The sequence below is a fragment of the Canis lupus genome, chromosome 3, assembly GCF_048164855.1.
Source record: "Canis lupus baileyi chromosome 3, mCanLup2.hap1, whole genome shotgun sequence".
Classification (NCBI taxonomy): Eukaryota; Metazoa; Chordata; class Mammalia; order Carnivora; family Canidae; genus Canis; species Canis lupus.
This window is the reverse complement of record NC_132840.1, coordinates 62,796,306-62,810,847: the sequence shown is the minus strand read 5'-3', so window position 1 is coordinate 62,810,847 and position 14,542 is coordinate 62,796,306. Positions and strand designations below refer to the sequence as shown.

General features: G+C 38.0%; 1 protein-coding gene across 14 annotated transcripts in view; it reads right to left on the bottom strand.

Moving 5' to 3' along the window:
- GRIA4 (glutamate ionotropic receptor AMPA type subunit 4) overlaps positions 1-14,542 on the bottom strand; it is a 377,193-nt gene that overhangs the window by 54,307 nt on the left and 308,344 nt on the right. For 13 of the 14 annotated variants that reach the window (XR_012028564.1, XR_012028563.1, XM_072821787.1 and 10 more), the window contains one exon: positions 7,485-7,595. Coding sequence is in view for 12 of the 14 variants with exons in the window: in XM_072821787.1 (XP_072677888.1) it covers positions 7,485-7,595 (111 nt within the window). In the remaining 2 variants the exon portion in view is untranslated. Of the gene's footprint in view, positions 1-4,944; positions 6,179-7,484; positions 7,596-14,542 lie in introns of those variants that run through there. The other variant, XM_072821795.1, reaches the window with a different exon arrangement.

Here is a 14,542-nt window from a genome sequence, read left to right as displayed (position 1 = left end):
GACAAAAAGATTAGATTTAATATTAGTATACGCACTGATTTTGTGTGGCTAGAAATCAATAATAAAACAGATGAATATAGAAATATGCTTAGAAGTATATCCAGTTACTTTATATTGGGTACTAAAAGTGAAACCTTTCAAAATAGTTTTTTCCTGAGGGACTATTACATACCTAGTGCCATGATCATGACAGGAAAAATATAACATTAATAATTGTCTAGGGAAGCATCAGCCCATCATCTTTGGTAATGAAATTAGTATTTCTAAAATATCGCATGAAGTTAGACTACTTAGTAGGTATTCAAGGTAACAGGTCTCCTTATTCCGTGTCTTGTTTAGCCATGTTTAATTGCAACCTCTTTTAGGAAAGAAGCAAGATGCTTTTTTTTTTTAAACTCTCTAGCATTTTGCTGAATGCCTTTCTCAGAATGGGTTCTAGTGAGTTCAGTGAAGAAATGAATAGTTTAAAATATTCTATATACTAGTTTGCATTAAATTGGCTTTCCCAAAACTGTCCAATATTTTGGCTTTAGTGAGGCCTGTGGTGTGTGAAGGTTTCTATTATAAAATATGTTTCCAACGAAAGCTAATAATCTTCCCCCAGTTGCAACAATCACACATTTCAAGTGATATTCTCATGTAGGTTTTGAAGCAAGTAAGACAGAAAACAGGTAAAGAATTATTGTAAAAATCCTTATAAAAATGAAAAGGTTTACTGGTGGCTAATGATAACTAGTTTTCAGTTACAACACACACACACACACACACACTCACTCACACTCACACACCCTTAAGCCAAACCATTTAAAGGCCATGAACTAAAGAGACAAGTTAGCCAACAAGCAGCTGATTTTGGGAACGGAGCCCAAAGCCACCACAGGGTAGATCTGGTGAGCATACAAATACAGAGGACTGCCAGTCACACCTCAGAACTTTTAGTCGTTTGCAGACAAGGGCGGCCACCTTTGGCCACAATGTCATTGAGATCATGGATTTACATTCTATAACATTGTACTATCACACTCACTGAGTAATTTTCATACAAATCTTTTCAACTTCCCCAGCAAATGTGTGATTGGGGAAGTTGATCTTGCTCTTGGAACTCCGGATTAGATGGTATTTTACTTTGCAGAACATGGCAGTGGATACTACTTCTGATTTTAAGTACTTCATAAATGTAGAAATTACCTTTAAAAACTTAACAAGATTGTAAATTACATGATATATAACTTGTAATAGAGATGCCCTAAATAACTGTACTGTGGGCAATTGTTTAGGGTTGGTCATTGAATAGACAGACTTGCCTTATGCTGACAGAGTCGAGGGACCCAGAAGTCTCTCATTTCTTTGAAACTGATACATATTTTAACAGGAGAGCTTCTCCACCTATAAAGTTAAGGAAACTGATGGTCTCTTCTTTAGATAGATGAAGATTATTTTGTAGCTTACAGAAAAGATTCTCCCAATACAAAGGTCTTGAAAATTATAAATTGTGGTGAGTTGTTGCAAGGTGTTAATTTCTAAAATTTAATATAAATGGTTAAAATGAGCTAATCTTTTCCTTTTCTTTTTCTTGTGACAGCTTATTAAAAATGGAAGTATATTTAGAGAAAAGCAAGAATCTCACATTTATAAAATGCTTAATATTGTAATTGACATGGCTGTATAGTTAGCACTTCCAACTTAGAACAAACTTAGAAGTTTTCAAAAATTGTATATCTATGGTTCACATGAGGTACTAAAATTGAAAGTCAATTTTAGTGTCTGGAATACTTGAACATTTAGGAATTTTAGCCATCAAATATATATATGACAGTGTCAGCTTGTGTGCACATTTCTCTAGCTAGAATTCCCATCTAATTTGCTAAATTCCCTCTACATTATATTGTAGACAATTTGCTTTATTAAAAGCCATACTTCTACTATGTACTCAAAGATTTATTAAGCACTGACTGTGTGCCCGGCAGTTTGCTGGAGACTAGGGATACAAAAATACATAAAATATGCCTCTTGTCCTCTTGTGATTACTTAAGATTATACTTCTTTGTAATAAGGGTAAAGGAGTAAGAGTGATGGGAAACAATCATAAAATAGAGTAGTGAAAACTAATAATAGCTCTGAGTTAATTAGTGCATGCTCTGTATCAGAAATAAGGCTGAGTTCTTCAACTGTGCCTTTCATTTACTTTTCACACTGCTATTTTGAGGTAGGCACTTCCAATTTGCAGGGGGAAAATGCAAGTCTCAGAGACTGCAAGCAAATTGCTCCATTTCACAGAAGGAGCAGATGTGGGAACTGAATCTATATTTTGAAATATCTGGAAATTGTTGAAGCTATCATTGCATTTGTCAAAATAGGTGCAACTATTTGAGATTTCATATGATTTAACTAGAGAGGGGGTAAGTTTAAGGACATGAATTTCTGTGTGGTAAATGAAATACTTTCTGTGAAACAGTGAATACACAGTATAGATAAAACCTTTCCATATCTCCTCATATTGCCTGGTATCTACAAGGCACTCAATAAGTATAAAGATTTCCTGGTGCATTTGTGCTCTCTAAATAGGAATATCATGGCAAAGTAATTACATTAGAACTTCTGATTCAGGTCTTCAAAAGGAAAGCAATTAATTTAAGTACTAGGCCACCTCTTCTGAAATAGACATATGGAAATCTAAATAAAAAATTTACCTAGTGTTTTCTTTCCTTTTTTTCAATTCCCTTTTGGGACAGCACATGTCCATCAGGAACTTCGCTTTCCTGCCAAACAGACCAACAAAGACTAGACAAACTTTCAGTTTACTGAAGATATTGATTAGAAATTTAGCTAGACTTCTGCACAACCAGGGGCATTCACAGTCATTGAGATGCAGATGAGTGGTGCATGCAGCATTAGAGAAATAAGATGATCACTCAGGGAGGTGGGAAAACAGGCAGAAAGACCAGATTTTTCTTGAACAAAAGCTCTCCTGGTTGCTCAGCTCTATGCACTTTATTCAAGTGTGTCTCATTTTGCTTTTCTTTCATATTAAATCCACATGAGTAGCAGATCCTCCACGCTCTCCCAATCGGACAATCTGCCCACAAGTAGGCCTTCTGACCTGCATATTTAGGGAGGATTTAATACAAGGTTTTGAGGGCTACCATGGGTGAAGAAAATATTAAATCTTTTCAGTATAATAGACAATGAGTCCTAGCCAGTCATGAAGGAGGATTTGTAGGGCATCTTTGATAAGCCGCCTTACAGAGTCCAGGTATTCAATTGTAAATCAAAATGGAATGATCAGAGAAGCTCAATATAACCTCTTCTGCCACGAGAGTATAACCTATCATCTTTATTATCAACTACTGTGCTCTGTGATACAGGAATTCCTCAGAAGTTATTTTAAATGCATTACTTCTTAGGAGTTGTGAGTTTATTACTAAAATTTCCATAATGGGTAGTGTTCTACATCTGCTCTGCTATTTCAGGAAAAAAACAATCTCTGTCTAAAGCTGCTACATTAGGGCTTTCTTAAGTAAATGTTTGCGTAAATGAATTAAGATGATTTTCAATCAATAAAGTATTTTCCTACTGAGAAAATCTTTTTGGATTGTTCGTATTTAACAAAACTGTTGAAATAGATTCTTATTGAAAAGGCTTTAAGATTTTCTAAACATAAAAAAATACAATCATTACAATTACTATTGAAAACAGTTAAAATGATGAAATCAGTAGTATCGACCAAAGTTATTTGCTGTCTGGATATTTGCTTTTCTCCAAAGAATCTTACTAGTTGTAGGTAATTTATCCCATGGGCAAAATTCTGAAAAGTGGAAATTATTATTCAACTCAGAGAAAAAAAAAGAGCAAATTGGATGGCTGCACAATTTTAGAATTTATTCAAAATAAGGTATTTCAAAACTAGTTGAGTGTTGAACCCTTTAGAGGCAGTGTATATATGGGGGAAATTAATATTTAGTGCATGGAAGAAAATAAATCTGTATTTTTGTATGTAGATATGGATGTATTGCATATGCACATGTATATATGTGGAATGCAGCTGTAAAATTCTGCATAGAGAAGATAAAACATCAAACATCTAATAAAAGGAGAAAAAAGTAACCCCTGGAAAAGATCTAGCGTGATAAGTGAAATTGCTTTTAGGTTTGTAACATATTTCTGATGCTGCAGTAAATAAATGTGGATATATGGAGAATTTCCTAAAGGATTGTTAGGTTTACAAGATGGCAAGAAATACTTCTTAGCTGAGCAATGCATCATAAGCATCATTTAGCTTCAGGTGTGAACATTTGGGGGAAAAATGGGCTTGGCTGAAATACTGCTTTAGTTCTCCTCTTCCAGAGTTCAGCAGCCAGAGGAGTGAAGTTACATGCCTCCCTCCTGCACACTGTCTCTTCCTCAACTGCTGCATATATGCAAACCTCAGGGTACAGAATTGGCTTCCTTAGCTTACTGACAAAAATTATGACTTAGAATATAGAAAGTTAGTATGACTCACAGTCTCATATACAATTACAGATTTTATCCAATTCGTAGTCGCTAAGTCTTAAAGACAAAATGGTAAGCATCTGAACTCAAAACTTTAGACCTTTCAACCCTGTAGTCGTGACCCTTATGGGATGGTACTGCCAATTTTACTTTTTATTGAGATTTAGCTACATTATATTCAGTGGACTATATTCAGGTCAAATAAATTAGTCATTCAAATGAAGATCATGTTATAGATATGCCACACTGTTATAAGAAAAAAATTTCAATGGTACAAAAAAGCTGAAACCGTATTTAAGAATGATATCTAGTATAATAGTCTATTGTTTGTTGTCTGCTTTCTTTTGCTAGAATATAAACTTATTTGAATGCAGGATTTTTGTCTGTTTTTTTTTCTCTAGCATTTCCCTGGGCTCATAGCAGACGCTTAATAAATATTTGTGGATGAATAAATGAATTTCTCAATCAATTTTATTTAACAACAGCATTTATCATTACAATGTATCAACATATAAATAACAACATACACCAAAGAAAGACAAATGGGAATAACAGCCATGCCATATCAATTTTGATCAAAGTGAATGATTTCCAGCGCCGCAACACCCCCAGCCTTCTGAGTCTAGATATCTGTCTTGCACATATTAACAATGTCTAACCAGCTCCATCTGTGTTGGGAGCTTTTGGTTGAATTTGGGAGATTATTACATGCAGGTGCCAATATCTCATTTGTCTACAAGGAATCATATTTCTTTCAACATGAATGAGATAGTAGAGATGTTGGTGGTTCCAGGTGACCATTTTCAACAAAAGCAAATACAAAAACACTTTTAGGGAAAGGATTCTACTATTTTTTTTTAAATTACTGAATGATTATGCAGTTGCAAAGCCCAAAGAGGTATTATTATATGAAGATTACACTTTTATACAAAAGACAAATATTCATATTGCACTCTTTTGATAGCAAAAATATTGAAGATATCACTGTCAAACAACAGTTAGCTTTACATAATATTCTTTATGTATATAGGAAACAACTGAATTTCTCAATTGTTTTAACTTTTTTTTTTTTTTTTTGGTAGCATGCTTTCTGAAAACCAGCCATGCTTGCAAACTGATTCAATATTTTGGTTTTAATTATATCTCCCACCCCTTTAATAACAGGGATGGAAAGGAGATTTTCTACATTATACCTATAATGCACATTAAAACACCTTATTTCACATAGAACAGGCAAAAGTTTTTAAAAAAACCTTTAAAGAAAACTACTGTGTATATTCATAAAACAAGCACACAAATTCATAGATATTTGCTTTTAGAAAAACTTCACTTGGAATTAGGAGTGATATAATTATGCTTTTTTTGTACAATGACCTCATTTCAAGATAGGGGAATTGCTATATCAGAATTGCTAAGTGATTCTTTTTCAACATCTATATATTTTCTTGCGAAAGATGAGGATTAATTCTTCTTTTGTTCTAGTATCTCAGAAAAGTCACAGAACTTTAAAAAAAATTTTTTTTCTGGTAGTCCAGAGTTGGTCATCCAAGAAGAATCCCACATGAAAAATTAGCTTAAATTTACTACACAGGAGAACAAGACTTGAGCCTTAGTTAGGAATGGTCGAACAGCGTCGAACTCATTTCTTTCTTGATCAATTTCTTAAAATAGGATTCTTCATCAGAGGCTGAAAAGAGGAGGACTGTACTGAAGTATGACTTTCCATTACTGTGTCTTTTTAGGAAAAGAAATATATATATACATATATATATACTGCTTTTCAAGTCCCATGCAACTACTACATAATTAAGTTAGAAGGTGTATATTTTGCACTCTTACACAACAACTGGTGTTGGCCGGTTTGCATTCTAAAGTCATAAACTTCTCATCAAGCCTTGGCAGAGTAACATGAAATTGCTAGCTGGTGATGTGACACAGAGAACACTCATTGCAATATATGACAACTTCTTTCTGGCATTTTCATGCTTTGACCTTGGTGCCAAAATTTTTGGAAATAACTTGACGTTACTAAAAACCAAAATTACATAAGCTAAAAACTAAATAATATAAAGCACTTCCACTTTATATGGAGTAAGGGCTGCGTAAGTAATTGAAAATGTGTTCTGCCTAACGAGACAGTGAGCTGAGGATCTAGGTCACCGACTGTTGATCTCATTTGACCAGCATGGACTCTAAGGAGCATGCTTAACTTTAGAAGAGAAAAATATGTAAGATATTCTCTTACTGAAAAGGAAATTTCTTTAGGAACTCTTGAAAAAACTTTCTTAAAATTTAGAGTAGTCTTCATTTAATGATGTGTCAGAATGAAGCCATCATACTTTCCTTAATTCTCAGGGGAAGTCCAATAAATTGCATTGTGTATTTGTCATTGGTCAATGAGAAAAACAATCAGTGCAGAGCACCCTTTTCACATTAAAAATAAATATAAAACAAAATTTATTTCTAAAACATTTAGTTGTATAAGACATGCTCACTATAATCTTTACATTTATATCTCCACTATTATAAACAGACAATGCAAATCATTATCCAATGATTAAACTACTTGAAAATGATCAATTTTAACACTATTAACTATTATTACACTGATGTCTTAAAAAACATAATAACAACAATAGATGGTGTTTACTACCAGATGTTTTTATGTGACTGGTTGCTGACTTTTCATGTTCATTCTTTTGTCCTTTGGAATAATAGCATTTCATACATTTCTAACTAAAGTGTGACAGTTTCCGTTTTTAACATCTGAGCATCTTTCCAAGAACAACAGTGCAACAAAAGATAATACAAATAAAAGTACTGAATGTATTCAAAGCTCAGGACAAACCTATTCAAAGCCTCAACAGACTTGTGGACGAGAACACCCATGCCACCACTGCTATGATGCAGTTCTCACCCCATTCACCATAGCTGGAGAATTAAAACTGCCTGTGGACAAGACGGAACAGCATAAAGCATAGACCAAAACTCACCATAATTGTGGTTACAACCACTGTTCTGTTCTCAATAGCTGCTGTGTCATTGCCAAGAGTGGGTACATCTTGAATCAAGACCAATTTATCCATATCATTCCAGTAACCAACCTGCCAAACAGAGAAATTTCTTGAAAATATATTTTAGAACAGTTTTTCTCTGGTTCTTTTTGGAACCATGTAGGGTATTAATGAGCAAGCAAACAAATTTAAAAAGGAGACAAAAAGGAGGTTTTGGAATTTTTCTTAATTATGATGAGCCAGTTTTTCTGATGTTAATGATACTGCCTGGTTGTACATTTGGCAACTTTACAATTTACAATCATGAAGCAGCCAAGACACTGGGGAAGGGGATGTTTAAGAAAGAATATGGATATAGATGGAATACCATTTTATTTTATTTTATTTTTTTAAATTTTTTTTAAAGTTTCAGTTTATTTTATTTATGATAGTCACACACACACACACACACACACACACACACACACACACACACACAGATAGAGGCAGAGACATAGGCAGAGGGAGAAGCAGGCTCCATGCACCGGGAGCCCGACGTGGGATTCGATCCCGGGTCTCCAGGATCGTGCCCTGGGCCAAAGGTAGGGGCCAAACCGCTGCGCCACCCAGGGATCCCTGGAATACCATTTTATGTTGATCCTCTCTTCTAGTGGGATTGACTGGCACCCTCTAAAATTAATTTAGGGGGGAGGAGCAAGATGGCGGAAGAGTAGGGTCTCCAAATCACCTGTCTCCACCAAACTACCTAGAAAACCTTCAAATTATCCTGAAAATCTATGAATTCGGCCTGAGATTTAAAGAGAGACCAGCTGGAAGGCTACAGTGAGAAGAGTTCGCGCTTCTATCAAGGTAGGAAGACGGGGAAAAAGAAGTAAAGAAACAAAGGCCTCCAAGGGGGAGGGGCCCGCGAGGAGCCGGGCTGAGGCCGGGGCGAGTGTCCCCAGGACAGGAGAGCCCCGTCCCGGAGGAGCAGGAGCTGCACCGACCTTCCCGGGGGAAAGGGGCTCGCAGGGAGGTGGAGCAGGACCCAGGAGGGCGGGGATGCCCTCGGGCTCCCTGGGACACTGACAGACACCTGCGCCCCGGGAGCGTGCGCCGAGCTCCCTAAGGGCTGCAGCGCGCACGGCGGGACCCGGCGGGACCTGGAGCAGCTCGGGGGGCTCGGGGGCGGCTCCGCGGAGGGGGCTGCGCGGCCCGGGAGCGCGAATCCACCAGCGCAGGCCCCGGAGCACAGGGCGCCGGGACACAGCCCAGGATCCGGCCTCCCCCGGGACAGGCAGAGGCCGGGAGGGCCCAGGACAGCGAGGACGCTCCTGCCCCAGCTGAGCAGATCAGCGGCCCCGCCCCGGAGCCTCCAGGCCCTGCAGACGGAGTTCCTGCGGGGGCTGAATCCAGGTTTCCAGAGCTGCCCCGCCACTGGGGCTGTTCCTCCTGGGGCCTCACGGGGTAAACAACCCCCACCGAGCCCTGCACCAGGCAGGGGCACAGCAGCTCCCCCAAGTGCTCACACCTGAAAATCAGCACAACAGGCCCCTCCCCCAGAAGACCAGCTAGACGGACAACTTCCAGGAGAAGCCAAGGGACTTAAAGAACACAGAATCAGAAGATACTCCCCTGTGGTTCTTTTTTTTTTTTTGTTTTTGTTTTGTTTTGCTTTTTGATTTGTTTCCTTCCCCCACCCCCTTTTTTTCTCCTTTCTTTTTCGTTCTCTTTTTCTTCTTTTATTTTTCTCTTTTTTCTCGTTTTCTTTTCTTTTCTTCCCTTTTTTTTTTCTCTTTCTCTTTTCTTTCCTTCTTTCTCTCCTCTCTTTTTCTCTTTTTCCCAATACAATTTGCTTTTGGCCACTCTGCACTGAACAAAATGACTAGAAGGAAAACCTCACCTCAAAAGAAAGAATCAGAAACAGTCCTCTCTCCCACAGAGTTACAAAATCTGGATTACAATTCAATGTCAGAAAGCCAATTCAGAAGCACTATTATACAGCTACTGGTGGCTCTAGAAAAAAGTATAAAGGACTCAAGAGACTTCATGACTGCAGAATTTAGAGCTAATCAGGCAGAAATTAAAAATCAATTGAATGAGATGCAATCCAAACTAGAAGTCCTAACGACGAGGGTTAACGAGGTGGAAGAACGAGTGAGTGACATAGAAGACAAGTTGATAGCAAAGAGGGAAACTGAGGAAAAAAGAGACAAACAATTAAAAGACCATGAAGATAGATTAAGGGAAATAAACGACAGCCTGAGGAAGAAAAACCTACGTTTAATTGGGGTTCCCGAGGGCGCCGAAAGGGACAGAGGGCCAGAATATGTATTTGAACAAATTCTAGCTGAAAACTTTCCTAATCTGGGAAGGGAAACAGGCATTCAGATCCAGGAAATAGAGAGATCCCCCCCTAAAATCAATAAAAACCGTTCAACACCTCGACATTTAATTGTGAAGCTTGCAAATTCCAAAGATAAGGAGAAGATCCTTAAAGCAGCAAGAGACAAGAAATCCCTGACTTTTATGGGGAGGAGTATTAGGGTAACAGCAGACCTCTCCACAGAGACCTGGCAGGCCAGAAAGGGCTGGCAGGATATATTCAGGGTCCTAAATGAGAAGAACATGCAACCAAGAATACTTTATCCAGCAAGGCTCTCATTCAAAATGGAAGGAGAGATAAAGAGCTTCCAAGACAGGCAGCAACTAAAAGAATATGTGACCTCCAAACCAGCTCTGCAAGAAATTTTAAGGGGGACTCTTAAAATTCCCCTTTAAGAAGAAGTTCAGTGGAACAGTCCACAAAAACAAAGACTGAATAGATATCATGATGACACTAAACTCATATCTCTCAATAGTAACTCTGAATGTGAACGGGCTTAATGACCCCATCAAAAGGCGCAGGGTTTCAGACTGGATAAAAAAGCAGGACCCATCTATTTGCTGTCTACAAGAGACTCATTTTAGACAGAAGGACACCTACAGCCTGAAAATAAAAGGTTGGAGAACCATTTACCATTCGAATGGTCCTCAAAAGAAAGCAGGGGTAGCCATCCTTAGATCAGATAAACTAAAATTTACCCCAAAGACTGTAGTGAGAGATGAAGAGGGACACTATATCATACTTAAAGGATCTATTCAACAAGAGGACTTAACAATCCTCAATATATATGCTCCGAATGTGGAAGCTGCCAAATATATAAATCAATTATTAACCAAAGTGAAGAAATACTTAGATAATAATACACTTATACTTGGTGACTTCAATCTAGCTCTTTCTATACTCGATAGGTCTTCTAAGCAAAACATCTCCAAAGAAACGAGAGCTTTAAATGATACACTGGACCAGATGGATTTCACAGATATCTACAGAACTTTACATCCAAACTCAACTGAATACACATTCTTCTCAAGCGCACATGGAACTTTCTCCAGAATAGACCACATATTGGGTCACAAATCGGGTCTGAACCGATACCAAAAGATTGGGATTGTCCCCTGCATATTCTCGGACCATAATGCCTTGAAATTAGAACTAAATCACAACAAGAAGTTTGGAAGGACCTCAAACACATGGAGGTTAAGGACCATCCTGCTAAAAGATAAAAGGGTCAACCAGGAAATTAAGGAAGAATTAAAAAGATTCATGGAAACTAATGAGAATGAAGATACAACCGTTCAAAATCTTTGGGATGCAGCAAAAGCAGTCCTAAGGGGGAAATACATCGCAATACAAGCATCCATTCAAAAACTGGAAAGAACTCAAATACAAAAGCTAACCTTACACATAAAGGAGCTAGAGAAAAAACAGCAAATAGATCCTACACCCAAGAGAAGAAGGGAGTTAATAAAGATTCGAGCAGAACTCAACGAAATCGAGACCAGAAGAACTGTGGAACAGATCAACAGAACCAGGAGTTGGTTCTTTGAAAGAATTAATAAGATAGATAAACCATTAGCCAGCCTTATTAAAAAGAAGAGAGAGAAGACTCAAATTAATAAAATCATGAATGAGAAAGGAGAGATCACTACCAACACCAAGGAAATACAAACGATTTTAAAAACATATTATGAACAGCTATACGCCAATAAATTAAGCAATCTAGAAGAAATGGACGCATTCCTGGAAAGCCACAAACTACCAAAACTGGAACAGGAAGAAATAGAAAACCTGAACAGGCCAATAACCAGGGAGGAAATTGAAGCAGTCATCAAAAACCTCCCAAGACACAAGAGTCCAGGGCCAGATGGCTTCCCAGGAGAATTTTATCAAACGTTTAAAGAAGAAATCATACCTATTCTCCTAAAGCTGTTTGGAAAGATAGAAAGAGATGGAGTACTTCCAAATTCGTTCTATGAAGCCAGCATCACCTTAATTCCAAAGCCAGACAAAGACCCCGCCAAAAAGGAGAATTACAGACCAATATCCCTGATGAACATGGATGCAAAAATTCTCAACAAGATACTGGCCAATAGGATCCAACAGTACATTAAGAAAATTATTCACCATGACCAAGTAGGATTTATCCCTGGGACACAAGGCTGGTTCAACACCCGTAAAACAATCAATGTGATTCATCATATCAGCAAGAGAAAAACCAAGAACCATATGATCCTCTCATTGGATGCAGAGAAAGCATTTGACAAAATACAGCATCCATTCCTGATCAAAACTCTTCAGAGTGTAGGGATAGAGGGAACATTCCTCGACATCTTAAAAGCCATCTACGAAAAGCCCACAGCAAATATCATTCTCAATGGGGAAGCACTGGGAGCCTTTCCCCTAAGATCAGGAACAAGACAGGGATGTCCACTCTCACCACTGCTATTCAACATAGTACTGGAAGTCCTAGCCTCAGCAATCAGACAACAAAAAGACATTAAAGGCATTCAAATTGGCAAAGAAGAAGTCAAACTCTCCCTCTTTGCCGATGACATGATACTCTACATAGAAAACCCAAAAGTCTCCACCCCAAGATTGCTAGAACTCATACAGCAATTCGGTAGCGTGGCAGGATACAAAATCAATGCCCAGAAGTCAGTGGCATTTCTATACACTAACAATGAGACTGAAGAAAGAGAAATTAAGGAGTCAATCCCATTTACAATTGCACCCAAAAGCATAAGATACCTAGGAATAAACCTCACCAAAGATGTAAAGGATCTATACCCTCAAAACTATAGAACACTTCTGAAAGAAATTGAGGAAGACACAAAGAGATGGAAAAATATTCCATGCTCATGGATTGGCAGAATTAATATTGTGAAAATGTCAATGTTACCCAGGGCAATATACACGTTTAATGCAATCCCTATCAAAATACCATGGACTTTCTTCAGAGAGTTAGAACAAATTATTTTAAGATTTGTGTGGAATCAGAAAAGACCCCGAATAGCCAGGGGAATTTTAAAAAAGAAAACCATATCTGGGGGCATCACAATGCCAGATTTCAGGTTGTACTACAAAGCTGTGGTCATCAAGACAGTGTGGTACTGGCACAAAAACAGACACATAGATCAGTGGAACAGAATAGAGAATCCAGAAGTGGACCCTGAACTTTATGGGCAACTAATATTCGATAAAGGAGGAAAGACTATCCATTGGAAGAAAGACAGTCTCTTCAATAAATGGTGCTGGGAAAATTGGACATCCACATGCAGAAGAATGAAACTAGACCACTCTCTTGCACCATACACAAAGATAAACTCAAAATGGATGAAAGATCTAAATGTGAGACAAGATTCCATCAAAATCCTAGAGAAGAACACAGGCAACACCCTTTTTGAACTCGGCCACAGTAACTTCTTGCAAGATACATCCACGAAGGCAAAAGAAACAAAAGCAAAAATGAACTATTGGGACTTCATCAAGATAGAAGCTTTTGCACAGCAAAGGATACAGTCAACAAAACTCAAAGACAACCTACAGAATGGGAGAATATATTTGCAAATGACATATCAGATAAAGGGCTAGTTTCCAAGATCTATAAAGAACTTATTAAACTCAACACCAAAGAAACAAACAATCCAATCATGAAATGGGCAAAAGACATGAACAGAAATCTCACAGAGGAAGACATAGACATGGCCAACATGCATATGAGAAAATGCTCTGCATCACTTGCCATCAGGGAAATACAAATCAAAACTACAATGAGATACCACCTCACACCAGTGAGAATGGGGAAAATTAACAAGGCAGGAAACCACAAATGTTGGAGAGGATGCGGAGAAAAGGGAACCCTCTTACACTGTTGGTGGGAATGTGAACTGGTGCAGCCACTCTGGAAAACTGTGTGGAGGTTCCTCAAACAGTTAAAAATAGACCTGCCCTACGACCCAGCAATTGCACTGTTGGGGATTTACCCCAAAGATACAAATGCAATGAAACGCCGGGACACCTGCACCCCGATGTTTCTAGCAGCAATGGCCACGATAGCCAAACTGTGGAAGGAGCCTCGGTGTCCAACGAAAGATGAATGGATAAAGAAGATGTGGTTTATTATACAATGGAATATTACTCAGCTATTAGAAATGACAAATACCCACCATTTGCTTCAACGTGGATGGAACTGGAGGGTATTATGCTGAGTGAAGTAAGTCAGTCGGAGAAGGACAAACATTATATGTTCTCATTCATTTGGGGAATATAAATAATAGTGAAAGGGAAAATAAGGGAAGGGAGAAGAAATGTGTGGGAAATATCAGAAAGGGAGACAGAACATAAAGACTGCTAACTCTGGGAAACGAACTAGGGGTGGTAGAAGGGGAGGAGGGCGGGGGGTGGGAGTGAATGGGTGACGGGCACTGGGTGTTATTCTGTATGATAGTAAATTGAACACCAATAAAAAAATAAATTAAAAAAAATAAATAAAATAAAATTAATTTACATGATTTTATCAATAATGTTTCAGGCTTTACCATAAAAGGAATATGTACAGGATATTTTTAAGCAAAAAAGACTTGCAAATTTTTAAGGCAATACAGAAATAGTTTAAGGTTTTTCATAACCTAGCCATTTGGTAAAAATCTGACCATTTCTAAAATGTTAACTA